The sequence below is a fragment of the Balaenoptera borealis genome, assembly GCF_965194805.1.
Source record: "Balaenoptera borealis genome assembly, chromosome: 15".
NCBI lineage: Eukaryota > Metazoa > Chordata > Mammalia > Artiodactyla > Balaenopteridae > Balaenoptera > Balaenoptera borealis.
This window is the reverse complement of record NC_138871.1, coordinates 51,218,220-51,246,035: the sequence shown is the minus strand read 5'-3', so window position 1 is coordinate 51,246,035 and position 27,816 is coordinate 51,218,220. Positions and strand designations below refer to the sequence as shown.

Sequence of the window (27,816 nt, the reverse complement as noted above, 5' to 3'; positions counted from 1 at the left end):
TTGTTTATTAATCTGTATACCCAGTTCATCATTTCACTCTGTTCCCTAAGAGCTTCTGGATTTACTCATTCAGTTTCTTTGCTCTGACCCCTCCAAGGAGGATCCTATACTGTCTGACAGCTTCTTGGGATTCAGTGAAGGAGAATCGGGAGGAAGGGGGCGTTGAGGAGGAAGGTGATATGAGAGGCTGGCCAGGATGGGACTGAAGGAGTTTATGGTGGGTTAAAGTTTGAGGAAAGATACGTGGGAGCAGGTCCAGGTTGAGGTTGGGGGGCGGGAGGTAAACATGCAGGGCTGGCTTTCACCTAGTTTGTATCAGGATGGCCCAATGGATTGCTCACAGCCAGGGTTCATTCTGAGATCAGTACCTGGGTTGTGCCAGTTGTTAATACTTTGAATATCACCTCTGGAGACATGTGTACTTTAAGAAATCTCTGGGAGATACTGACCCTCTTTATGGTGTTCAGGATTATAAATAAGAGTTTTAGAAAAAGAACAATTTGGGATAACATTTTGACATTTCTTTTGGTTGTGTTTCTTCTCTTTTTTTTTTTTTTTCTTTTTCTGTTCCTTTTCCTTTCCCTTTCCCCCTTTCCCATCCCGCTTTCTCCATTTTCCCTTCCCTCTTTTCCCTTTCCCCCTTCCTTTTTCTTTTATTTTCCTGGGTCACCACTTACACTGAAGCATCACTCTGGGAGGTGCAGACTAGAGGTGTTACCTGTATAGTTACTGTTTAGGGGGAAGAGTAACTGATACACTGGACTCCAGTTGTTTTTCATTCAAATACAGGAAACAGAGAAAGTGTTTTTCCCTTAGGACTTGTCTGAAGGGTTTAGAAACACTGAATTTAGCTACCTATAAATATATTTGCTTACTTGAGAAAAGTCTTCTCTCTTACCAGGAAGTGTAGTGACAGAGTAATGCAACAAAAGTCTTCTGAGCTTCTCTTGGTGTAAGTTTATCTTTGAACATATTCTTGACTCTCAGAACCACTGTCTGTTAAACCACTGGCTCATCAACAGCTATGTTGTGAAATAATTAACACTGTATCCTGTTTTTCATTTAACTGCTACTTGCTTTTGAGTCCAAGTTCAGAAATACATTCCCTCTGGCCACAAACAAGGAAGAAAAATGATTGCACACGGAGTTGGGAGAGCCCAACAGTGCGGCAGTGTGGCCTGGGGACCTGGGGAGGAAAAAGCTAAATGAAAATGCTTCATTTTCACATAGCTCTAGACCTGTGCTCTCCAATAGACATATAACATGAGCCACAAACATGATCCACTTAGGTAATTTTATTTTATTTATTTATTTATTTATTTTTATTGGAGTATAATTGCTTTACAATGGTGTGTTAGTTTCTGCTTTATAACAAAGTGAGTCAGCTATACATATACATATATCCCCATATCTCCTCTCTCTTGCCTCTCCCTCCCACCCCCCCATCCCACCCCTCTAGGTGGTCACAGAACACCAAGCTGATCTCCCTGTGCTATGCGGCTGCTTCCCACTAGCTATGTATTTTACATTTGGTAGTATATATAAGTCCATGCCACTCTCTCACTTCATCCCAGCGTACCTTTCCCCATCCCCATGTCCTCAAGTCCATTCTCTAGGTCTGCGTCTTTATTCCTGTCCTGCCCGTAGGTTCTTCATAACCTTTTTTTTTTTTTTTTAGATTCCATATATATGTGTTAGCATACGGTATTTGTTTTTCTCTTTCTGGCTTACTTCACTCTGTATGACAGACTCTAGGTCCATCCACCTCACTACAAATAACTCAATTTCGTTTCTTTTTATGGCTGAGTAATATTCCATTGTATATATGTGCCACATCTTCTTTATCCATTCAGTATGGAGGTTCCTTAAAAAACTAAAAATAGAACTACCCTACGACCCAGCAATCCCACTACTGGGCACTTAGGTAATTTTAAATATTCTAGTAGCCTCATTAAAAGATATTAAAAAAATAGATGAAATTAATTTTTAAATATATTTGTCTCAGTATGTCCAAAATAATGTTGTTCCAAGATGTAATCAATATCAAAATTTTTGAGATACTGTAATTCTTTTTTCTTTGCACTAAGTATTTGAAAGCCAGTGTGTCTTTTACGTATAGCGTGTCTCAGTTCAGCCTTGCCAGATTTCAAGTGCTCAATAGCCACATGTGGCTAATGGCTACTGTACTGACCAGCTCAGCTCTGTACTATTTCTACGATACTTATTCCATTTTTCACTAATGCTCATAATAGATCAAGATGGTGCCAGGTCACATCAGCAGAGATGATTGCTTTTTCTTCAGCCCTCTAAGGACTCCCCTGTTAATGCATTTGGGACCAACTTTTGAAATGGGGCAAGAGAAGGAAGGATTGGCTTTGACATGGAAAGAGGATACTCTCCGAGGAGACTTGGAGCTTTGTGGGCTAGTCATGGTACAGTGCTTGATGGGGATTTGTGGTTGGTATCTATGATCCAGATTATCCAGATGGAGTCAAAAGTGAAAATAGATAGGGGAAGTATAGTTATTTATCAGGAGTAATATGATGTGATGGAATGAGTTCTAGATCATGGTCGGGAGAACTAGTCACTAGTCCAGGCATTGATCTGGGAGGAGAGAAGTAAACTGACATTCAACAAGCCTATTACAGCATCAGGCACTTTACACCCATTTTCTTTTCCAATTCTTATAGTAAGCCCAATAGTTAGATATTATATTCAACTCCCATTTACAGAGGAAGACACTGAGCCTAGGGAGGAGGAGTCCTGGCTTATCATGGGGTAAGAATAAAATCTCAGCTCCGATTCCAAAGCTGCTATGTTTTTAACATAATCCATGTGCACTCCATATAGGTTGTATCTTCTATCAGGGTTTGACTGAAGAAGTAAAAGCAGTCATGCATGCATGTAGGTATATATGGGGTAAATATTTGTTACAGGGAATTAGCTTACATGATTGTGGGGATTGGTTAAGTGGTCTCTGTGAGGATGTTGTCTCTACATCTGATGCTAGAGCTTGAAGTCCATAGGGCAGACAGTCATAAAGGGAAGATCATGAGCATGATTGAAGCCAAGCCACGAGCATGAGACGGAACCCCACAAGGTCAAATTGAGCTCCATTTCTGTTATTGTGGCTTCTGACCTTGGTGATAAAAGTGTTCTGCAGAAGTTGGTGTTCTTCATCATGGAGCTAAACACATATACTTGGCTTAGGAGGCAGAGAACCTGAAGAAGATTTCAGGGGATGGTGGAGCCATTGCAGGCCCAGCTGTTGCATCACAGCAGTGAGCTGAACCAGCAGATGAGCAGCAAAGCGTGAGTGAAAAAATGGCTGCAGCTTCCCTTCCACCCTCCTATTTTCCTGAATCATCCCTGTGGCCCACCCTAATGGGAAACATATAAGAAAGGGAATTCTGGCAAGTGTAGTTCAGCCTACTCAAGTTGACACATTACAAAGCCATCACATTGGTGCTTAATAGATATTCATTGAGTGAGTGAATGAATGAATAAATATTGTGCTGCCTCTCTTGGAAGTTCCCTGGGAGTCAGAACACTTAATTTTGGCTCTGCCTCTTGTAAGCCAAGCAATTTTGAACAAGTCACTTAACCCTTTGAGTCTTGGTTTCCTCATCTATAAAACTCCAAGAATAATTCCTGTTCTACCTGTTTAATAGGACTTTTATAGGGATCGGCTGAGATGACCTGAACAAAAGCACTTTGAACATAAAACAAATGTGATGTAGCATTACATTATTTTAATTATTAATGTTGTTATTAATACTTCAGCTTCCTAATGAATCACATGGAGTTAATAGTTTCTGACTAATTTACCTTATGGATGTGCCAGGAAGATTAAATTAGATGAAGTGCGTAGAAGTGCTCTATCAGCTATGCCATGGCATATTCTTCAAAGGCAAGACTTAATTGTCATTCAACACTTAGAAACATCTGCACAGTGTGTTTTAGTTCTGGGCTAAATGGCTTAGGGGGATAAGTGTGTAATTGGAACCATTGGTAACCCTGGGAGCTGGAGGGCAGTGGCCATTCCTTGGATGAAAGTTGTGGGCAGTGGATGAGGTTTCTGTCCTATAGGTCTGGGCTTGCATTTCATAGCAGCCAAACTTGCTCAGCAGAATGAAGAAATCCCTGCGGAAGTTCTTGGTGAAGACGGCATAGAGGAAGGGGTTGGCACAGGAGTTGATGGGGTAGAACAGGACCAGGAGGATCTTTGACTTGGACACAGTGATGAGGGGCACCTTGAGGGAGGCAGAGATGGCAAAGAAGGAGATGGGCGCCATGCAGAGGAAGTCGGTGAAGATGAGCATGGCCATGCGCTTGGCGATCTTGGTGTCACTAGAGGAGGACGTAATGTTGGGGTTTCTCACCGTGAGGTAGATGTGAGTGTAGCAGCCACAGATGACCACAAAGGCCAGGACATTGAGCACAAGGAGGGACATAACATACAGTTGTGACAAGGGGCTGTCAATATCCATAGGCAGGCAGATGCTCACCTTCATGTAGCTGCTGATGCCAAAGATGGGAAAGAGGGCGACTGCAAAAGCAAAGATCCAGCCCACCAGCATGACGCTGGTAGCATGGCGGAGCTGTACTTTGCGTTCTAGCTGCATGGCATGGGTGATGGTGTGCCATCTTTCCAGCGTGATGGCTGTCAGAGTGTAGACGGAGAGCTCACTGGCAAAGACAGTGAAAAAGCCGGCAGCATCACAGCCTGCTCCAGTTTGCCAGTCAATGGCGTAGTTGTGGTACTGGCTCTTGGTGTGGATATCAACTGATGCTATGAGCAGCAGGTAGATTCCAATGCAGAGGTCGGCAAAGGCCAAATTGCACATAAGGAACCGGGGGACTGTGAGTTTGTATTGGCTGGTGATCAGGACCACGAGCACTAGGGTGTTCCCAGTGATGGCCAGGATGCTGATAAACCATATCAAGACTCTGAGGATATCGCACCCCATGATGTCTTCACATGGACTGAATGCATCTGGCTCGGGGGAGCAAGTCACGTCCACCACTTCATTGCATAAGTCATAGTCAAATTCACTGTACATCATGTCAAATCCTTTGGCGTAGCTGGACTCGTCATCTTCTGCCAAAGAGACTCTCTGACCCCTAGCCTGAGTCGTATCATCAACTTCTTGCCTTAAGATAGATTTGTTGCAAATTGGATGAAGGTCAGAGCTAGAAAAATACAAAAAGGAATAGAGTCAGTATGTTGGATACAGAATGGCAAATATATCACTGTCTTTACACGGGGTAGAGAGTGGGGTTTCTTCCTGAGAGTTTTTTTTTTTTTTTTTCTTCTAACAGTTTGTCCACCCTTGAGGCTAAACTCAAGGGTTAATGCTACTTGCTGTAAATGAACGGAACAACTCGTGCATATATTCGTAGAGTTGGATGGCCCACTGGGGAAACCATCTGGCCACAACCTCAATGTGGGGAGGAAGGCGCCTGGGACTAGCTAAGCTTTGCTGTTAAGTGCAAATAATTTACAGACCTGATATCAACTCCAGCCTCACCCTTCCCCATCTCCATTCAGCTCTCTCTTCATATGCTGAGTAGGGTATACCCCCTTTCCTCTACTCTAAACTCCAGTCCTGGAAGCTCTGGACTGTTCTCTGACTCAAATAAGAGTTTCTTTTATCTACATCAATTAGGAGATCAGAGTTTGTAGTTGGTTCCCAGCCAGCCCTGTCCCTGGCTCTTTGGTACTCAGGCTACCAGGAGGTCTGCTAATATGCCTGAAATGTTACTGAGGGGCCTATTCTTTATTATTTCACTCCCCAGGGGCCACAACAAGCCTCAGGCATGTATTCGTCTGCAGGGTAATCCTGGCTCTCTCACATTAAGTAGTTCGCTAGTGAGTGCCCAGAAGGGCAAATGCAGGTGCAAGGGGGCCTAATTTATTCCAAGATTGTAGCTCATTCCCTGAGGAACTGGCTTTTCTCGGGCTCACATTTCTGTCTTAGCTTTCCATTTAAACCCCAAAGTACAAGAGGCCTCATCAACACGATAGAGGCACTTCCAGAAGGGATTTGAATGAAAGCCAGATGATAAATATTCTATCCAGACAAGCGGATAGTGCCTGTAGAGCCAAAGGGTAATAATTCTGTTTTGAAGCAAAAGCTTAAGGAATGGGAATGTTTCACATTGGGTCTTCTTTTGGATGGAAATGCATGTGTACACACACACACACAGTCCATTCCTTTCCTCCCTCCCTGAGGGGCAAGCTCACAGCAATGGTAAGTTACTGCGTTTCTCTTGGGCCTTAACATAATCTCTTGAGTGAGCGGGCAGGTGAGTGTTAAAGCTCTTCAAAGACCCCCCTCCCCAATAAGACGGAGAGAGTGACTGGGGCGTGGAGGAGGTAAAGATTCCATTAGGTACTAAAGGATGAGGGCTGGCCAAGTGTGCCAGCAGACACGGACTGAACTTTTCCGCATCAACCTTTAGGAGAAGGGGCTGTTAGTGAGAACCCTCTCCTTTATTTCGCCTCCAGAAAGTGAACTGAATTGCCAGGAAGTCATTTTCCCTTGGATCAAGGGACTCTTTTTTTTTTTTTCTCCTGGATGATGTGTCATTTGTTGTTTTAGAGACTGATAGAGCTTCTCACATCAGTCACAGTTTACACTAAGGAGGTTAAACAGTTAACATACGTGTAATTGAAAATGTGCAGAAAATCTTTTGGTTTAGTCAGAGATCTTACAAGAAAGGTGAGGCAAGTTCAGAGATGGGCAAAGAGGGGACAAGAGAATCACTTTGTTTCTTATTCTAACTCCCAACTCCTAAACCCTGTCATTGGTTTAGCGGCAGCCCAGTTCTAGGAACAGGAAGTAAGTAACCTGGTGCCAACAGACTGTGATTCGGTTCACTGAAACGGATCCGACTAACCATCTAGACGGACACAGCCTTCACTTCCCGGGGCTTATGTTGGCTTCGGTGAAGGTGCTTATTTTTGATACTGCTACGAACATATTTTAAATATCGATGCTTCCCTTTCCTGAAACAGAAGTGACCCAATGACATGAGTGGGGGAAAGGTAAACAATGTATGTCTCTTAGAGAAGAATAGAAAGAAAAATGGAAGCAGGGAAAATAAAGTCATGCCTCTGCAGTACCTCGGCAAAGTATTATAAAGAGTTGGGAATTCAGTTTGGGGTGAGGTTAAAAAGTAGTACTCTTGGATGCCAATAAATCAATGAACAGATACTTGGGAAATGCATGGCAGAGTGGCCGAGAGCCTGAGCTTTGGAGACAGACAGACAGACCAGAGAGTTTGGATCTGAGTTTGTTTGGTGTTTGTCAAGTTACTTACTGTCTCTGAGCCTCAGTTTCTGCCTTTGTGAGAAGGGAATAAAAATGGTGTTTTTACCTTTGTGAAAATTAAATGAGATAAAGCTGCAAAGTATTACAGTGCCTGGCAGTGAGTACTTGACAGGTATCAGCAATATGAAGAGAGAGTATGTGGTTACTTACTGAGTTCATGTCGAGGTCTAGGCCCTATGTGAGTACTTAATGAATATGCCACAGTGCATCAGTTTAAAATCTAGCCGGGAAGAAAAGGCCTAAATACAATACATAACAAAACTAGGGCAAAATATCAATGCAAGCTGAGTATGGACGTAACTGGTTAAATGACAGATGAGGGGCATGGTTCATAAGGTCTTTCCATGAAAGTCCACGAGGTCCATTGGCCAAAATGTCACAGTCACGAGGGCCTAACCTTTACACTTAGGCATTATTTCCAAACGGGGATTGGAGGAACAATTTCATCACACAACTTTAAACTCAATTTCATTACCTAACCACACCTACAGTTATCTTCTGAATAGCAGAACCATATTGTTTTGGGTTTGTGAATTTGTTAAACATAAAGACTAAACAGCATTGCTATTTTTGTCACCCCGTTTTGGCATGTCTTCCTAGAAGAGGCGTGGGCCTCTCCTTTGCCGCACCTGACAAGCCCTGTTGTAAGTTACAATAGGGACCTAGAGAGGGTGAGAGCCCGGTGGTCTGGAGGGATCAGGGAAGCCTTCACATCATGGTACAATGTAAGGCAGATGCGGAGATTTCTAGTCGGGAGGAGAGCCCTGAGGCCACATCTACACTAAGAAGGGGAGTCTAAGCAACAGAGAAAGAGGATATGTTTCTCCGGTGTGCGGGCGCTGAGGCCGACAGCGCATGATGGACAGCTCCTTCAGTGGTCTTAACGTCCTCTGAGAGTTCTCCTGCGGGGTATTTAGTTCCAGGGTTTTGGCAGTGAAATGGGTATCTTTCTTGCCCTGGCTGGAGTATCTCTTCCTGGAATATAAAAGAGGCGGGCCTTGCTGCCTTAGCCCAAGCCCTTAAGAATTCTACTCATTAGGAAGAAATCCCCTGGCCCTTGAGCTAATCTGTGAGGAGTGTCTGATTCTGGAGAGTTCCCCAATGATGCATGCTAATTCTGAAGAGCAGCCCCTTTTCTGCAGATCCTTTAAATGGGTCTGAGTGTGGACTGCTAGTTAATTTAGGGTGTGTACTGTTTGGTTGTTTCACTTTGCTTTAGAGTGGGGGACACGTCTGCGTGTTAAGGTTGAATAATAGAGACTGCGTTAAGCAGTGAAAGAGTATCCCAGAAGCTGTATTCGTGCTGGGCTACTGTACAAGAGTGGGAATGAGGCGTCATCCGATTGAGTGCCACTGTGTGGTGTGAATTTTATCAGTGAGTTTACGAGAGGTAGAAAGCTTTGAGAACTCCTGATACCCAATAAACTATATCTCCAGTGGATCCTTTAAATACCTGAACATGTAATCTCTAAAGTACTCCCTCTCCACTCTCTCCAGAACCTCGACTTTTTAACCAGTTACCCACTAGGACTTGGCTCTGTTTGGATTACCCTCTGTAATCTGGGGTTCCTGGAACCTGAGCAGCCTGGAAAGCCAGAGTGAACAGATGTCACAATGTTAGTCCTGCCTCTGAGGTGCCAAGCTCCGAAGATGGGTTAAGGAGGTTTCCAGTTGCTGGGATGTGTTGCGGGCGTGTGCGTCAGTCTCTGCTATGGCATTTATGCTTCTCCCTTCCAAGGCTGACTTTGATGGTCCCTGGCACACTTATGGGGTGCAGAGTTTGGAACTCGAAGGATAAATCCATGTCGGGACAAAGGGAAGAGGGAACAAATATTTTTTAAGCATCAGCTGCGAGTCAGGCTTGCTTGGTGTTTTTCACGTTAGCTCATTTAATATTTGGTAGGTAGCCTACCATGTGGGTAGCCCTCTCCTGTGAGCCCATTTTCAGAGAGAACACTAAAGCTTTGATCTAGACTATGCCTAAGGGATTTCATCGTGGACGCCTCTGCCAGGGGATCTTCTTCATGCCACACAGGTGTAGAAGTTGTGGACCAAGGTCTGCGTTGGAGAAATGCCCGAGTGGGGCTCAGGGGCGGACACGAGAAGACTCACATCTGCCACCTCCAGTTGGCAAAGATGCAGCAGTGGCTGGGGTAGGTGAGGCTGGCCTCCACGATTGTGACAAAAGCTTCCAGACTGGGGAGCTTTTTTAGGTTGTAAGTTGACTTGGCCCGCAGCTTCTTAAGATTTCCTAAGCCATAGCTAGGCAGGGAATGGATCCTGGTTCTTGAAATATCTCTGTAAGGAGAAAAGGTAAACATAACCTGATTACTGTGGGCCTAACATTTTCTGCTCTGTTAGCCATCAACATAGCAGCCACAGTAGTGATATTTTTACATGGGTGAGGAGGGAGACTCCAATTCATCCAGCACGCCTTGGTCAGATCAATATTTGGCTAAAGGGACGTTTGGCCCTTATATTTGTGGTAGGAGGACATAGATAACATGCCACTCTGTGTCCTGGATGTACTTGCGTCCTGGCTGATCTGGGGCTTAAATGTATCTCTTTCCCCTTCCACAGTCTATCTATAGAATAGGTACCCACGAATTTACATAGGACCGAGGAAGCGAGATCATTTCCTCCTCACCATAAAACTAGATGTAAAAATATATCCAGTGAGCTGGGGTGGCATTTGTGGCCATATTTCAGAAAAGGATGCAAAGAGAACACACCATAAGGGGAAAAGGTATCGGTGGGCAACACAGGTACCCTCAGCACAAAGTCAAAGTGGCAATAGAGAGTGGTGGTGGTGAGCGTGGCATCCACAGCCAGACTTGCCTGCTCGTGTACCCTGCCCCTCTGTCTATTAGACTGGTGACCTTGGTCAAGTTATCTCACTTCTCCATGTGTCAGTTTCCTCGGCTATAAAACAGGAATAATAATCATACCTACCTCAGAGGGTTGTTGTGAGAATTAAATGAGCTAAAGTACATAGAGAACTTCCTGACCAACAGACAGCACTTGATGACTGGCAGCTGTTATCAGAAAACATCACACACACACACACACACACACACACACACACACATACACTTGTTCTTGCTTTGTCAGAGAATCTCTGCCTTGGTGAACCAGAAGGTCTATATGGAAACCAGTGTAAATGGTCATTTTAACGAGGTCTCTGTCACTGGAGGGTTCCAGAGTCCCATCCTTCCTGGCAGCAACACCAGTAACATGGGCCATTTTCTGGCAGCACCGTTGGCAGCTGAACCCCTCAAAACAACCTGACCAGTGGGGTGGGAGTGAAGAGATTTAAATGGCATCGGCTTAGACCTGTTGGGGCCAGAAGGTTGGCCGTAAATGAGTGCTTCTGATGGGAGTGGTAGCAAGTGATGACCAGGATGGATTCATTTCAAGCATCCTTGGATATACTTGGTGAAGGAGAATCTTCTAATGTCTGCATTTCCTGTAAGTCAAAGCATTGGGCACTAGGAGCAATGAAACTTGGGGGTGTGAATATATATCTGCTACCCCATATGTTCTCCCAGTCTGGCGAAAATTACTTTCTGAAAGCCTTGTTTTCATTGTGTCATTCATTCTCTTGCTCAAAAGTTTATAATGCTTCCTGTTGTTCAGTGAAACCTACTCGTAGCTGCTGCCCTTTCCCAATCAAACTTCTTATATTAGTTGTCCATACTTGAGGTCACCATTTCCTCATTTCCCAATCCTACTCAGTTTCTTCTCAGTCCCTAGAGAAACAGTACACCCTAAGGTAACTATGATGACCAGCACATCATATCGAGCGCTTCGTACTTCATTAGAAGTTCTAACCTTAGTTCTTCATTGGAAGTTCCTCTTAGTTCTAACCTTCTTGATTTCTCAATTACATTTCACCCGTAAAACACTCCTCCTTCCTGAGACAGTCTTTTTCTTGGCATCACATTCTTCTCAATTTCTTCTGACATCTACTTTGACTTATTTCTGATTTTTTTCTTTCTCCTTTATCTATTGGAGTCCCTCTAAACTCAGGCCCCTTTCTGACTGTACATAATCTTCCCAGGTGATCTTACCCACTTCCTTGGTTTCAGATACCAGGTATATGCCGATGGCTTCCCAATGTACATCCCAGCTCAGATACTACTTCTGAACTCCAAGCCCAGATAATCCATTGTCCATCAGATCCCACCCTTTTGATAACTTGCAAATATCAAAACTGAATTTACCATCTTCCTTGTAAATAGGTTCGTCCTTTTGCTTTTCTTATCTTAGCAAATGACTCCTCCTTCTCCCCGTGTTGTTCAGGATGGAAGCCTGGGAGTCATCCTTGACCCCTCCCCCTCCCTCCCTCGGACTCAGTTTTCTTCTTCTCACAAGCCTAACTTTTACATTTGTTTCAAATCGGTCCACTTTTTTTGCCACAGCTTTAGTCTAAGTCACCATAATCTCTGCCTAGAGAGAAAGGCAACAGTCTCATAACTGTTCTTCTCATGACCATTGTATTAAGGTTCTTCAGAGAAACAGAACCAATAGGATATACAGAGGTATATAAGAGGAGATTTATTATGGAATTTGGCTCATGTGATTTTGGAGGCCGAGAAGTCTCATGATATGCCATCTACAAACTGGAGAACCGGGAAAGTTTGTGGTATAATTCAGTCAGAGACAAAGGCCTGAGAACCAGGACAGCCACTGGTTTAAGTCTCAGAGTCTGAAGGCCCAAGAACCAGGACCCCTGATGCACAAGGCCAGGAGAAGATGGATGTTCCAGCTCAGGAAGAAAAGAAGCACATTTGCCCTTCCTCTGCCTTTTTGTTCTTTTAGGGCCCTCAACTGGTAGATGATGCCCACCCACACGGGGAGGATGAATCTTCTTTACTCAGTCTATTGATTCCAATGCTGATCTCTTCTGAAAACACTCTCATAGGCACACTCAGAAATACTATTTTACCAGCTATCTGGGCATCCCATGGCCCAGTCAACTTGACACATAAAATTAATCATCGTGGCCATCTAGCTCTCTCTCTAACGCAATCTTTACACTGCAGATTGGGTGATATTTTAAAAATGCCAATTAATTGTGACTTCCTGCTTATAACTAGTCAATTGTTCCCCATTACACTTCCAATGAAGTACAAAGCACTGGACATGATGTGCTGGTCTTGCCTCACTTCTCTCACATCCGTTCTGTGCCTTTTTCTGTGTTCTGCTCTGTATTGCAGGAGAGGTGGCCTCCAAGGGTTCCATTTCCCAGGTACCACCTTGTCAATCAGCTTTCAGTTGGGTTCAGCAAATGGCACTGGTGGGACGGGAGTGGGGGCGGAAGGGTGAACTTAGGCATTTCTCATCCCTTCTTTACCTCAGGCAGCAGCTCCTCTGTGATTCCAGCTGTCATCAAACAGATCTGCTGAGGATCCAGCAGCTACCAGTCGTCCCAGTTCCCACATCCTCACTGGGCGCTCAAGCCCTAGGACTAGTAGCAATAATCTCAGGACTGCTAAAGCCCTGCTTGATATTTAGACAAATTTACGTTATCAGAGTTAAGGATTACCATTTATGTAAAACCTATGTATATTTTACTTCGTTCCCCTCCTTGTTAGATGCCAAATAGATCAAATTTGTCAATGCTATTGTTCCAATACTTCGGTGTGCTTGCTGATTTTTTCGCTTGCTTGTTCTATCACTCCTGAGAAAAGTACACTAAAATCTCCGACTATGATTTTGGATTGGTATACTACTACTTTAAGTTTTGTCAATTTTTGCTTTACATATTTTTGAGGATAATTTTTTAGGTACGTATAAATATAGAATTTTTGCATCTTCCTGGTGACTTTCTTTATATCTAGTTATATTTGTCTCCTGACTCTTTGGACATTTCTTCTTTGCTGGTTCCTTCCTGAACTCCAACTTTTAGACCCATGGGCTCAGAGCCTAGCCTTCTTTTCTCCATTTTCACTTACCCTGTAGGTGAACTCCTCTAGTCTTACGACTTAAACACCATTTATATGCTGATGTTCTCCCCCGCTCCCAATTTTTATCTTGAGGCTGCTTTTCTCTCCTAAACTCCAGACTCATATTTCAGCTACCTTCTTATAATCTCTACTTGGATGTCGAATAAGAAGGTGAAGCTTTAGATATTAAAAATTGAGCTCCTGATATTTCCCCAAAACCTGCTCTACTTACAGCCTTTCCAGTTGTTCATCCAAAAACTTGGAAGTCATCCTTGACTCTTCTTTCTCTCACACTCCACATGCAAACCCTCAGCAAAATAACTTGGCTTTACCTTCCACATAGATTTGGAATTTAACTACTTCTTGCAACATTCATTGCTATCACCATGAGGTAAAAGTTCTTGGTGTTCCAAGGTCTCTTTTCTAGTTCTTGCTTACGTATTCTAATTCTTCAGAGCTGGGGTCCCTGGAGATAAGTGCCTGATCCATGAACCTTTGTCCTTGTGATGAGTCTTCGCTCTCTGCTGCTGAAAGATCCAGCTGTCCTGGCCTGTTCTCCACTTAGCCTTTCCATTGATCCAGAGCTTCTCAACTTTATTCTCTGCCCTAAAAAAATCTTTCTAGTTTCTCTCTTCAGGCAATTGCTCCTCTGACCAGTTCTGCTGTTGATACTCTGGTCCCGGTGACCAAGTTCTTGTTTTGCCTGGTCTATGGGGTCTTCTTTTTTCCCTCCAATATGGAAGGGAGCAAAGATTGCCTGTTTTGTCTAAAACAGTTCAAGGCTTCCTCCAAGGAATGAGGTGAAGGTATAAACAAAGTGCTTCAGGAATAATTTAAACCAGGGCAATCATTTATTACCTGCCATCAACATTTTTCATATTTCTAAAATCAAGTGATACAAAACAGAAGACTATTTTTTCTTAGTTATGCCTTCCCCCCTTGATTTTAAAATATACAAAAATCACAGTAATTGAATATTTCCAAAAATAAACAGATTTTTGTATTCTGTGCAATGCCATGGTATTCTCTCATTGACTCTGTAGTCGATTAAAGATGACTGTAAATTCTTTATACTCTTCCATAGAGGGTTTGTTTGCCCTTCCGTTGAATCCAGGCTGAACTGTGAGGTCTTTGGCCTATAGTAGAGTATGATGAAAGTGTTGCTGTACAAGTTCTGGACCTTGCCTTTCAGAGCACAGATAGCTTCTAAATTGGTCTTATAGAGCCCTAAGCTGTAGTGAAAGAACTCTGATGCCCTGAGAATGCCATGCTGGAAAAAGTCTAAGCCATGCACAGAGGGTTCTGGAGGACGAGATGCCGTGTGTGTGTGTGTGTGTGTGTGTCTGTGTGTCTGTGTGTCTGTAGAGAGGTACCAAGGAGCACAGATGCACCAGATATATGAGTGAAGGGGACAGCTTGGAGTAGACCCCCCGGACCCAGCCACCTGAGCCGACATCACATGGATCAGAGACAAGCCACCCAAACTTCTAAAACATAAAACTGTGGGGAAAATGGAATGACTGTTTTAAGCCACTGAGTTTAAGGATAGCTTTTATGCAGAAATAGAGTACCCAAACAGACTCGCATTGAAGTCTCTGAGATTCTATCATCCCCATCATTTTTAACAGCTGTAGATGTATTTTTCCTTGAATGCCATTAAGAGTGCAGTAGCACTATAGTCTGTATACTTTCTGCCTCTCTCACTTACCATCTTTTGCTTTATACACTAGCTCTTTGTATTTGCATTTTCTCTCTCCTGGAGGGCAGAGGGCTCCTTGCATTCTCAGCAGTGCCTTTCACATAGTAAGCACCCAGAAAATTGTTGCTTTGTTCAAAGATAGGCTGGGGAGTGGCACTGATGGAGGATTGGGAAAGGAACTAGATAGATCACCCCAGCCAGCTGTGATGTCTTCTGACCTCTAGCACTTACAGAGACTCTAGTACCTTGTATTATCTCTTTTGTTGTTTCATACTATTCAGCTTTTCATGTATATTTGTTTTGTCTCCTCAGCCAGGTTTCAGATGCTCTGAGAGCAGGGATTACTAAGATACTTTTGTGTTCTACATGGTATTAATATTTGGCGCAGAGCTGGGTTCATGAAATCTCAGTGGATACTTGTCTGATTGGCAGAGATGCCTCAGCATCATAAAAAAAATGAGAAGTTGAAGCAAGTCTTACAGAAGAGCAAGTCTAAAGGGAGAAAGATGCAAGGCAGACTGAGAGGAAATCTGGATTTAAAGGGGGCTCAGCAAAACGGTGCTTCTGCAGCAGGCAATTATATGTGACTGAGAGTATCAAAGGAATCAAGGAAGAGAGCATCCTTGTGCAAAGTTTACAAGGAGATAGACACAGATTGAAGAATAAATAGACTAATGCGTGTGTGGGTTGACCTGCCTGCAATCCAGTGACTAGGTATTGGATGGGGAAGCCTGCTCGGGAAGCGATGGTGCCTTTTTGTCTGCTGAGTGTTCTGGAGTTAGCTTGTATTTCGGGTTCCTCCTCATCGCAGCTGCAAAATATGTGAGCTGCTGTCATTTTCACTAGGTGGCTTTGCTTCTGGGGGACTATGGCATCTTGTCAGTGTCCTGGGATCCCGAGCTTCCGCTGGTGGATATTGAAAGGAGGGAGTGGTTGGTAGGAGAGAGATGCAGAGTCATTTAGAGTTTGGTAAAGCAAAAGTCTTTAGCAGAAGTGGTTCCTGGGTGATAGGGAAATAAAAGTGTTTGTAGAAGTGTTTACTTCAAGCTTACTGCATACTTGCTGGGGTGAGCAAACATGGAAACTATCATAAGACTTCCATATTTTGGACTGGCAGAAAAATGTTTCTCTGGTATCTCCACGGATTAAGAAAAGTCCATAGACATTTATATCAGCAGGGGAAGGGGTAATCATGGGCTGGTGTTTTTAATCCTTGTCTTTCAGGCTGGTCTCATGCCGACAGCCTTTCTTTTTAAGGTGCCACTTTGGTTAACATTTCAGCACATGCTACATTCTGGCTGGTTTTGAGAATTTAAATCCTGAAACGTAGTACCAACAGGAGACTCATAAGACAATGGCTGAAGAGATTTAGTAATCCTGAACTGTTTCAACCTTGTTAGGATTCTTGATTTTGAGATACAAAGTAGAAAGGGAAACAGCCGTCAGTAATAAGACACTGAGTCAGGAGAGTTAAACTGTGCTCTGTGCCCCATTTAATAAAGTGTGTTATAGCCAGTGCCACAAATTTGATTTGAACAATTTCTATTTTTCCCAGCAAAAATATTGTTACAAAGATATTGTAACATCTTTGTTACAAAGATATTGTTACAAAGGTCAATCATTTCCGTAAGTGAGAGCACATTTCTGGTGTATACTACACTGACAGATGGCTAGAAGACCTCTCTTTCATGATCCCAGGCAGAATAAAAAGGCAATTTGCTATCTATAGGACTGTGGGTACACTGGTAGTGGAAGAGAATCATTCTTATACAAACACCTCAGTGTTTGAATCTGAACTATCAAATGAATCTGAGCTATAGCCAAATCAATTTGATAAACCATCAGAATATGATTGTACCGGCTCCAGCCTGCAAAGGCAATGCATTAAATTTTCCCCACAGGAAATGTTTTCCCAAGGAAACAGCAATTGCTTGATTGCTTAAAAAAAAAAAAAAGAAAAGAAAGAAAGAAGGAAAGGAAGGAAGGAAGAAAGGAAGGAAGGAAGGAAAAGAAAACTTGAGCGAGTTCAGAATATCAGGTGAAAACTCAGATGGCTACTGATGTTCAAGGTCAAGACTCATGAGGGGGAAGTCAGGATGCTAGACTGCTCCTCGGAAACTCAGTGGAGCTTGTCTGTGTGCCCCTAGCTTTCTCTGCATCTATTTCTCTTTGCAGTGGAACATCTTATTCTTGTACCCTCAGGTGTTCAGAGGCTCCCTGTTTTGCACTCAACTAAAATTTTTGCCTTCAGGAAAGGAGTTATGTTTGGTTTGGGTGCCCTCCCCTTAACTCTTTTAGAATTCCTTGCATATATCTACTGGGGATAAAACACTGAGCCTGTTGGGGAGGGAGATTCACCACAGTTAGCTCTTGGAGGAGATATTCTGGAGACCCGGCCAGGCTTCCCCGTTCCCAGCACTGGTTCTAGAGCAGTGATTCTCAGTGTGCTTTCTGTACCAGCAACGTCAGCTTCACCTGCAAAGTTGTTAGAGGTGCAGGTTCTCAGGCCCACCCCTGACCTGCTGAATCAAAAATTCTGGGGGTGGAGATCAGCCATCTAGGGTTTTACAAGCATGCCGGGTGATTCTGATGCAAGGTCAAATTTAGAACCATGGCTTGAGGGCAGCTGAGGACCACTTACCGCTGAGGTGGCCCATAGCCGAGTTCTGCTCTGGGATTTGTCCTCGCCTGACTCACCCAAGACTTGGCTCCTCCTCAGGGCCAGTCTGCACCCAGTGACTGTTGATGAAAAGGCCCGGCCCCTTGCCTTAATTCAGTCAATTTTGAAGGGCCGTCTTAACGCCAGAGCTCCCCATAGGATTAGCAGAAGCTTCTGTGGCAAATGCATTGTAGTTCAACTTCACTGTTAGCCTGATTCTGCGTCCATCAAGCACCCCGCCCCAGACTCCAAGAGCACTCTCCAGTAAACCTTTTGCATGCAAATATCCGCATCACAGTCTGATTTTCTGGGAGGGGAATCTGACCCAAGCCACGGTCACAACCCTAACCTGAGCCGCATCTACTGTGGGCTGAGTGGTCTACACACACTCCTTCTCCAACCCATGAACCCACAGCACCAGCGTGGGCTGGTCCTCTGCACACACTAAACAGGCAGCTCTCAGGCCAGGGTTTAGCGGGGGCTGGAGCATCAGGTTGCAGAAGTAGGCGATGGGATAGGCCCTAGAGTCCCAGGTTAGCAGCCAGAGAGGCTGGTAAGACATCTGCGGACTAACCTGAAAGCCCCAAAAAAGGAGGCTTGTTGTTAAGCTGATCAACCCTCTTGCCCCTAAGGGGAGGAGAAGGAGACCAGCAGTTACAGGCTGGGCTTTCGGCCAGGATATTGCACGTATATCCTCATGCATTGAAATGAAAAGATGTAGGAATGTATTATCACTCTCTGCCTTTTTAAGTCATGGCAAGTACTTCATAATTCCTTTGAATTTCCTATAAATTTTATTCACCGTTTCTGTGGTAAAAGGGTGGAAAATGGGCCTGTGACTCGAGGACCCTGCAGAACTGCTGGTGATGACGGCATCCCTTCTTGCTGGCATTCGTGGCAGGGCTGGCTGTGGGTTCATGTTTGTGTTTTCCACTGAACACTGATCAGACACACTGCACAGTGCCTCAGCCTGGGACCTGCTTGTCAACTGCAGGGGACATTCTTCTGTGCTGTGTGTTTGTGTGTGTGTGTCACTTACTGGTGTTCTTGGGCTCAGGGGTCTGGCGTTTATAGTTATCTTCCCCCCTATTTTAGTTCACAGTTAATTTTAGGGGCCCTTTTAGATGTTTGATTGGACATGTTTATGTACTTTTGGTGACATGGTATGTTGGGACTACGTGGCATGTAAGGCAAGAGACCTAGTTTCTGGTTTAAGCTCTGCCACTTAACGGCGGCGGTGTGATCGTTAGCAGGTCACTTCGCATTTCTGTCTCTGGCTTCCTCAGCTGGGTAATGAGCTAGTTGGGGATCCTGTCCAACTTGAGTGTTCTCAGTAGCAGACCGTGGTTAAGGTTCTGTGATTTTATAGTGTACCTGGTACAGGTCACGCACGTATGAAAGCCTACCCCATCACAGGTATGTTCTTACGTAACAGATAGAGGTGCCTATTTAGGCACATTCAAAACCCTCAGGACTGTTAGCTAAGTGAAATTGACACACTGCTATTCTGCTGGTCAAAGGCATCAAAAGCACTTTCTCTAAGTCTGTTTGTCTCCCAGGTACTCTAAGAATAAGAAACATTGACTAAGCATTACAAGTTCTGAAGACTCTGTATATTGGAACGCAGGGACTCTATGCCTGGCGCTTCCCGTTTGTTACACCCATGTCCTACTTGGTGCCTCATAGGGCACATCATGACCTGATATAGTAAGTTGCATATTTAGTTCTATTGTCTGACTCCCCCTTAGAAGAATGTAAGCTTTCTGTGAGGAAAAACTTTTGTTCCTTGCACTATATACAGTGCATAGCACATGGCTGGTGCCTAAAATCTATCTGTGAGTGAATCAATGAGTGAATATATAAATATAAATATATATATACACACACACATATATAATGTTATTAAGCTTCAAACAGTATTAGGAAATAGGTATTATTGTTTCTGCCATTTTTTAGGTGATGAAACCGAGATTTAGAGAGGTGAAAGAACTGGTTTTAAACCTAGGTAGTCTGCTCTGGCATCTGTGCTTTAATCACGTGGACACTCCCTTTGTTTGTATATATTGCCTATCTGAAACCAGGCATTCTGGAATGATCTTTGAACTTCTTCAAAGAGACAGAGTCCCATATAAGGTCACAACATATCCTTTTTCATCAGTCATAACCATTTATGGAGTTTCTGCTCTACCATACAGGATCTCATTCCAGAGATGCATGGGTTCCAGCCTGAAGGAGAATACAGTCGCCCCTTGGTGTCTGTTGGGGATTGGTTCCAGGACCCACCGCAGATACCAAAATCCATGGATGCCCAAGTTTCATAGCCCTGTCCTCCTTATCCATGATTCCACATCGAGGATTCAACCAACCACAGATAGTATATATTTATTGAAAAATATCCACATGTAAGTGGACTCACGCAGTTCAAACCTGTGTTGTTCAAGGGTCAACTGGATAAGCTCTTTGGTGAAAATGAAGTGATGTTGATAGATGGTATGTAGATAGGTAGATAATATATATATTGACTGCCAAGTAAGAGGTGGTGGCTAGTGGCTCCCAAATGCCCCAAATGGCCTTAGGCAGGCTGTATGAGGATCATCTAGCAAACCTTTACATCTAGTCACATATTTATCTATTTCTTTGCTTACTATGTCTTCTTGCATCTGACTCTTTCCTTCCAGATTCCTTTCTTATTCCTACAGTACATTTGTCAATAGATGTAGTGGGTCTTGCTTGGAGCCTAGGAAAACACATTTTTAAAAAGCTCTTGCAGATTTGGGCCCCTGCAACCATGAAGACTATGGGAATCACAGGAGGAGGCATTCACTGTTGGCTGAGATTGTCAGGGAAGAGGTGGGTGACCCTTGTGGAAGGGCAAGGGCTGATGAGAAGAGAATAGGGGAAAGTCACTCTTGGGGGGAGAAATGGAGATGAGGAAGCAATAATAGGAGGAGAGGTGCTGATGCAAGGCTGTGAGGCACTGGATGCATCCCAAGAGATCTGGAATCGAGACAGAGAGGATCCAAAAATAAATGTGTGTGTATATCTCACTGGTTTGAGGGAAACTCCTGGACATTGAGAGTGAGGAAGGAGAACTGTGCTTTCCCTTTCAGGGAAGAGATGTACAGCAGAGTGGTTAAGAGTGTACTATGAGTTAGACCAGTTTGGTATGGAATCTGTGCTCTAAAATTTCTGTGACGTTGGATGAATTGACCCCTCCAGGGAAGCCCGTTTTTTCTTCTCTAAAATGGAACTAATAGCTCCTACCACAGAGGTTATTATAAGGATTAAATTAGAAAATTCATCTTAAGTTTTTAAAGCACTGGCTGGGACTTGGTAAGTGCTCATTAAACGTTAGTTGTTGTTGTTATTGTTGCGACTTTACTGAAATTTAGAATGTGGATCAGCCCTAAATTGTCCGATAAATCTTTGCAGATGACACAAATCAGATTTGATCTTAATTGCCAGCCCAGCGTTATAAGTTTCCCTGAATTGGAGAAAGTTGACTTCTAACATAAGATGCTGATCTCTTGCACACGGAAGTGGGGGAAGCTACTCACAGAATGACTGGTCCAGAGGCTCCCTGGAAAACATCCTTAGGCAATTCTTCCAAATTATTGTTATCACTTAGATTCCTGGGGATGGAGTTGAGGAAAGAAGAAGGGAAACACAAAGCCGTGTAAACATTACTGTTGTAAGAGCCATTCCTCTAAATGGCCTGGAAGAATAGTCAGGGCTACTTACAGCTCATCTAGTTGGGTTCCATTGAATGCACCGTTGTGTATTTGTTGAATCCCATTCTTACTCAGCCATCTGAAATAAAAGACCCATTAAAAAACCAATACTGTCGGGTGCAAACAATACATGGGTTTCATAATTGGAAGCACTGGGGCAGGGTCAGACAGCGCAGGTCAGTGGCATAAATAAAGTACCACGCTTAAAGCTTGGGGATGGGGTGGAAGGGAGACTGATTTATCACTGTATAACCTTTTGTAACATTGGAAGTTTGCATTATGTGCATGTATTACTTATTCAGAGAAATAAATGAAATTTAATTTTGAGAAGGCACACTTAGGCATAGCAGCCTGGATCCCATAAGGTCTTTGCACACATCAGTTGTGTGCAAAGGCAATGCCATGGGGAGAGCAGACCAAGATCTGTCCCGTCCTGAAGGACAGAAATCATACAGTTATCGAACAAGTGTTTATAAGACGGAGAAAGAACATATTGTATCACCTTTCTCTAGGGCCTTAAGCCTCTCACTCATGCTCATTCACAGCAGCAGGCCTGGCTGTCATCAGAAAGTGATCTAATTAAGCTGTCAGACAACCTGCACATCTCCCGTGACCTACAGGGACTTGGTTATTGGAGGTTTGTGGAGGTGACTCTGGGTTAAGCCAGAAAGGAAGAGAAATCAGTGATAGAGACTGTGGGCCGTGGCGGGGTGAGGTGGTGTGAGTGGGCACGGGGGGAGGCTCTGGGGGAGGGGTGCTGGATGTGGAACAGTCATCCTGATTGTGCCAAGAAGATCAGTGAGCAGGTTTGCCTGGACAGGGGAGCCCAAAGACACCTTGGGCTGACAGCTCTGCATTGCTGTGCCCCTACATGGATCTGAAAACAAAAGCAGAAATCCAAGGTCGGGAGAGCTTAGCCTGAAGAGCCTCTGATCCGTTGCTCTTGATTTGCTGTCAGGTCCTTTCCCTTGTCGGGCTCAGTAGGTGTACAAATCACACTGTTCCAAAAGCTGACCCAGAGAAGTTTCCGTGTGTTCAGGACATCGATGGTTTCCGGTGCTGCAGTGGGTAGCTCAACACGCTTAAAACCACAGGAGGACAACTGCGTGTGTTTTTCTTCCTCCTGAAAGCCAGTTAGCTGAAAATCCACACAGGAGCAATGCAAGTCTTTCAAAACATTAGCAACCAATTGGTGGCTTCCGATGGCCAAGAAGTGTCTGTGCATTCCAAGTCCTGCCTGCCCCACGCCTACCCAAGTGTCCCCAGCACATCCAGCCTCCTGACTGATTTGTCAGCCTATTCCCGGGGTGGGGGGGGGGGTGTGACAGTCGCTGGAGCAGCTGCCCCTAACCTGTGGGAGGTGGATCCTGGGGGTTTTGGATCAAACAAAGCGGTCAGCAAACTTTTTCTATAGGAGGCCCAATAATAAATTTTAGGTTCTGTGTGGCTAAGAGGCAAAATGAGAATATTATTGTTACATAGGTACTTTATATAGGTACTTATAAAACAATTGCCACAAAATTTGTATTGACCACACTTAAAGTATAATAGTAATAATTGAGCACAATATTTTTTTGTAGTATAGGTCTACTATTGAAAAGAATGAATTTTTTTCTTTTGTTGGGGGTAACATTTTGCTTCATTTAGGTTTAGTGTTCGTGTTCCCTACCATCAAAATCTTCACTTATAAAAGCTAGTCCTAGATCAGGGACCAGATTTGCCCCATTGGGTGTAGTTGGCTGACCCTTAATCCAACAAAAGCAGTGTGCAAGTCCATATGAGCTCTACCTATCTTTTTTTCTATAGACTAGATAATTAACATTTTCTGCATGTATATGTCATGCAAATAGATGTTGCTATGATTAAATAAAGTGCAGACTAATTTAAAAGAATTACTGTATTTAAAGTAGCCCTTTGTCTTTATGGATTTTCTTAATTAATAGATGCCATCACATGGGGAGCGAGTGGCATTTTTTGACGTCAACAACAGATCAGCACACAAAAAACATATTATGTACAGAATTCTTGCCCTGGGTTTACATTAGGCTGTAAGACTCTCAAACTACTACCAGAGAAGCTGATATTTATCACCTATATACCTAGTTTCTTAAGAGAGGTAGTGCTGGTTTTAAAACCCACCTCATGATGATGGTGACGACAAACAGGGCAGAGCGTCAGCTAAGGAATAACTGAATCATGCTTTCCTCAGTCTTTTTGTTTTGTCCCTTCCCTAGTGTGTTCACTCAGTGCAGGCTCAGGAGGCTCCAGAAGCAGAGTCTGCCCTCATCCTAAAGAATGACGGTGCTGGGGGACCTGGCCCATGAAATCTCCTTGAGGGGCAGGCAAGTGAGATGGAAGCCAGTTGAGGAAGGGAGGAAACGCACAGGAAGTGAGCAGTTCCTGTGGCCGGGCTGTGCCGGGAGATGGCACACATGTAACCTCATTTTATCTCTTCTGAATTAGTCCATTCTGCTGGTCGGCCATAGCTAGGTACTTCCCTGTTCAGACTTTCTGGTTGCAGGGCAGAGTAGGGGTGACTGCTAGCCAAGTGTCTGATAATCCTTCATTGTTGGGCTGTTTTTAAAATAACATATATTTATATATATAGAACAGGGCTTCATGATTTTGAAAGATGCCAATGTATAGAAAGCTTTTCCAGTCATCAGAGCCGTTTTGCCAGGCTTTTTAAATTTTTCCTGAGTACCCTTGGATGTCCCTAGGAGGAGAAAGTGCCCCTGCATTCAGACATAGCGCCAGGACTAGGAACAACTGGAGACTTAAATTGTGATGAGTGTGGATCTTCTGATTCTGTTGTCTATGGATTAAGGGCCATCTGAGGTTAAAAAAAAAAGAAAAGAAAAGAAAAGAAAAAGATGCTTTTCTCACAAATGTGAATTTATCCTTTAGAGACATGTCTGAGAAATGCTGACTCTTAAGAAAGCTGTCCTCGCTAGGAGAGTATGCTCCCAATTCTGGGGAACCACACGGTATTCGTGGACAGGAGTCAGTGAAGAGTGGCTATGATCTCTATGCTTCGTTTGTAGTTTTGGGCTTGCGGGACTCTCTCCAAAGTTCTTATTTCCTCAAATTCTTTTCCTCCACTTGGGAAAAGTTAAGACTAGGTAGATCAGGACAGATTGCCTTCTGTCTTATGTTCTGGACAAAAAGGATGTGTGTCCGTATGCAAAACTGTGAGAACGTTATTAGTACAAACGGACTTTTTTAAAAAATTGAGATAATTGACATCTAACATTATATTAATTTCAGGTTACCACTTATATATTTTCTATAAAAATACTCTGGGAGTTCCCTGGTGGTCTAGTGTCAGGACTCTGTGCTTTCACTGCCGAGGCCTGGGTTCAATCCCAGGTCAGGGAACTAAGATCTCACAAGCCGTGTGCCATGGCCAAAAAAAAAACTCTGTTAATAAACTTGCCACATTAACTAATTTTGAATCACTATATTTAAAAATGACACATATGTTTAGAGCAACATTTAAAGAAGCACAAGCATCCAGGTACAACTGATTACATTTATCACTAATCTCCTCCCTCCATTATGTAACCAAGGAGTCCTTTTGCTGCAACACACCAGGCCAGTATTACTCAGGTACTCACTATTTTCCAAAAGTTCCTTTTTAGCTTTTTTTTTTTTTTTTTTTTTAACCTCCTTGGCCTTGAAGATTCTGTTTCCTCTGCTCGTCCTTTGCCAATGCTGTGGCTAAATCCCACTTGTCTTTTTTTTTTTTTTTTTTTTAAATTTATTTATGTATTTTTGGCTGTGTTTGGTCTTTGTTTCTGGCGAGGGCTTTCTCTAGTTGCGGCGAGCGGCGCCACTCTTCATCACGGTGCGCGGGCCTGTCACTACCGCAGCCTCTCTTGTTGTGGAGCACAGGCTCCAGACGCGCAGGCTCAGTAATTGTGGCTCACGGGCCCAGTTGCTCCGCGGCATGTGGGATCTTCCCAGACCAGGGCTCGAACCCGTGTCCCCTGCATTGGCAGGCAGATTCTCAACCACTGCGCCACCAGGGAAGCCCCCCCACTCGTCTTTTAAGGGCCATCTTCGACCCAACATCCTTTCTCAGCCACCTTCCTTCCCTCATTGAACTCTTCCTTTAAACCTCGCATCAAATCACATTATACCTTCTTTATGCTTAGAACAATTGCTTTTATTTTGAACATACTTCATGCTGCTTTTTTCTTTTGCTTTCCCTTTCTTTCATACTTCTCACACCCCATCAACTCTTTCCAACACACACACACACACACACACAGAGATTCCAAATATCATGAGCGTATTAAGTGAAAGGATTAGGTATTACCTACAGTTTTGTGCTACTACTATGTACTCTGAATACAGGCCTTTGATTTTATTTTTTCCTTCATACATCCTATTTCTCTGCTAATCTCTTTCAAACATTTTCTGTTGTTCTCTATAATAAATTTACATCAAATACTGTGCTTAGCTTTATTCTTCAATATGTTCTCATTTCTGCCTACTATTTCTCTCTGGCCCCCTCCGCCACCTTGCTCCTTTTTTTTGCTTTTTTTGTTTTTTTGGTATAGATGGGTCTCTAAATTGTATTATTGTTTTGAAAAAGACTAAAATTCTTTCTGGACTAGAACTTACCTTTTGTACATATCAGCATATTGAAACACATGTATATTTTTAAAAGAACACAACAATTTGTGAAATATAAAGAGAAAATACTTTTCTTACAGATGTAATTGCAATTACCAGTTCCCCAAATGTCATTCTATGCATCTAACTTCCATGGATCCCACAAACACTTGGGTAACCCCTAGTGCCCTATTTCCTGGCCATCTCGGGAAGTGGGTAAACTGCCACACAGGCTACTGGCACAAACAATTAGAAGGTAGTCCATTAACAATGCAGAGTGCATTTAAAAACTTTCCCAAAAGTCAGGGAGATTAACTCAAGCTCATTAAAAAACGTGATTGTTCCAAGAAAATGAGAAGTCATCTTATATGCTCAGCGTGGGGCTGAACAGAAGCTGCTTGGCATGGTTATGAGGGAATATCCATGTCTTCTTGATTCAGACTCCTTCTTGGTCTTTTTCTTTGGGCAACAAAAGCCTTGCCAGGCAATAACTAGCTTTATTGATGTGTGAGTTATTCTGGCCCTCAGAACAGATGTTGCATCACAGGAGACCATCATTCAAAGAGCAATTTTAAATACTTGAATTGCACCACAGAATCATAAATTATTAACATGTCTCCATGTTGTGATTTGGAAATGTAAAAATGGGAAATGAGAGAAAAACACAGAACCAGAGAGAAACTGGAATGGTGAAATGCCAAAGTTACCCAAACAAAAAAAAGAGCATACCATTATGAGAAAGAAATCATTACATGAAAAACCAAATGTTCCTCCATTGGAGTTTTTTCCTTTACTTACAGAATCATACTTTCAAAACTTAGCCCCACGAAAGAATTTCTTTCAACTGTGTGGATGTTTATATTATCTTGAATGTCTCTAGAAGAAAGTACAGACAAATCAGGTATTTATGTCAGCTCCACTCCATGTCACCTCCCCACAAGTAGTCTACTTGGCATGGTGTAGTCTTTAGCTGAGGTAATGTTTGAATAGCTATTGTTCTGAAGGATGATGAGTTCAGTGTTTGGGAAGTGAATGGCATCTCATTTACCTTTAGTATATCAGTTCTTCTTAACAATGGAATTGCAGATATGCAGTCTCTTCCCTCTCTGAAAGTTTTCTTAGCTGATTCAACTGTGCTGAGGTTCTAACAGACTCATTTATTATCCTTGCCTCCACAGTTGGTACCTGATCAGTAGGACAAAGTCACTTAAGCTGACCTTTCATCTCCATATCAAACTTCTCCATTCACCTTACTTGGGCCTTCATCTTCCTCCATCTCAATCCCCTTCTCAAAGCTAGTTTCCTTCCTCTGTTCTCCTTGGGTCACAGAAGTGTTTATCATTGGTTTTTCTCCTCCTGACTGAAAGGATGAAGAAAGTCTCAGTTTTCTGTTTGTACCCCTCATCCTCTGAAACTTCCCTGTTGGGTCTGATCTAACATGTAAATGTAAAAGGAGTAAATTGCTTGGAACAATTTGAGAAATGGGAGATATTCTCTAGTTTTCCCTCTCCCTCCCTCTCTCCTTCCTTCCTTAGCTCATTGCATCTCTTCCCTACCTCTTCCTTTTGGGTCTGTCCAGATTCTTACAATTTCACTATTGAAAATAAACTTGCTATTATACATTGCCTTTTCTCTTGCTCTTTCAAAATACAGATACATTTCTCTTGCTCTTTCAAAATACATCATCATTAACACTTCAGTGTGAGTTTGTCAGGTGGTTTCTTTATGCTTAGGGTAGCATGGGAATTCTGGAGGGAAGAGGAGAGGATGGTGGAAGACAAAGGGGAGTTACAGGAGGGAGGTACGTAAGGTACTAAATAAT

At 43.3% G+C, this 27,816-nt stretch overlaps 1 protein-coding gene and 1 long non-coding RNA gene across 3 annotated transcripts in view; one reads left to right on the top strand and one right to left on the bottom strand.

Moving 5' to 3' along the window:
• The window catches only part of LOC309612471, a 758,831-nt gene that overhangs the window by 161,472 nt on the left and 569,543 nt on the right, over positions 1 to 27,816 (top strand). The window lies entirely within an intron of this gene.
• LOC309612408 (follicle-stimulating hormone receptor) overlaps positions 1,647 to 27,816 on the bottom strand; it is a 39,599-nt gene continuing 13,429 nt past the window's right edge. The window contains exons 1-2 of one of the 2 annotated variants that reach the window (XM_082358287.1): positions 21,201 to 27,816; positions 1,647 to 9,635 (exon numbers count right to left, since the gene is read on the bottom strand). In XM_082358287.1, the coding sequence (XP_082214413.1) occupies positions 3,960 to 5,066 (1,107 nt within the window). In that variant the 5' untranslated portion in view covers positions 5,067 to 9,635; positions 21,201 to 27,816 and the 3' untranslated portion in view covers positions 1,647 to 3,959. The other variant, XM_082358286.1, reaches the window with a different exon arrangement.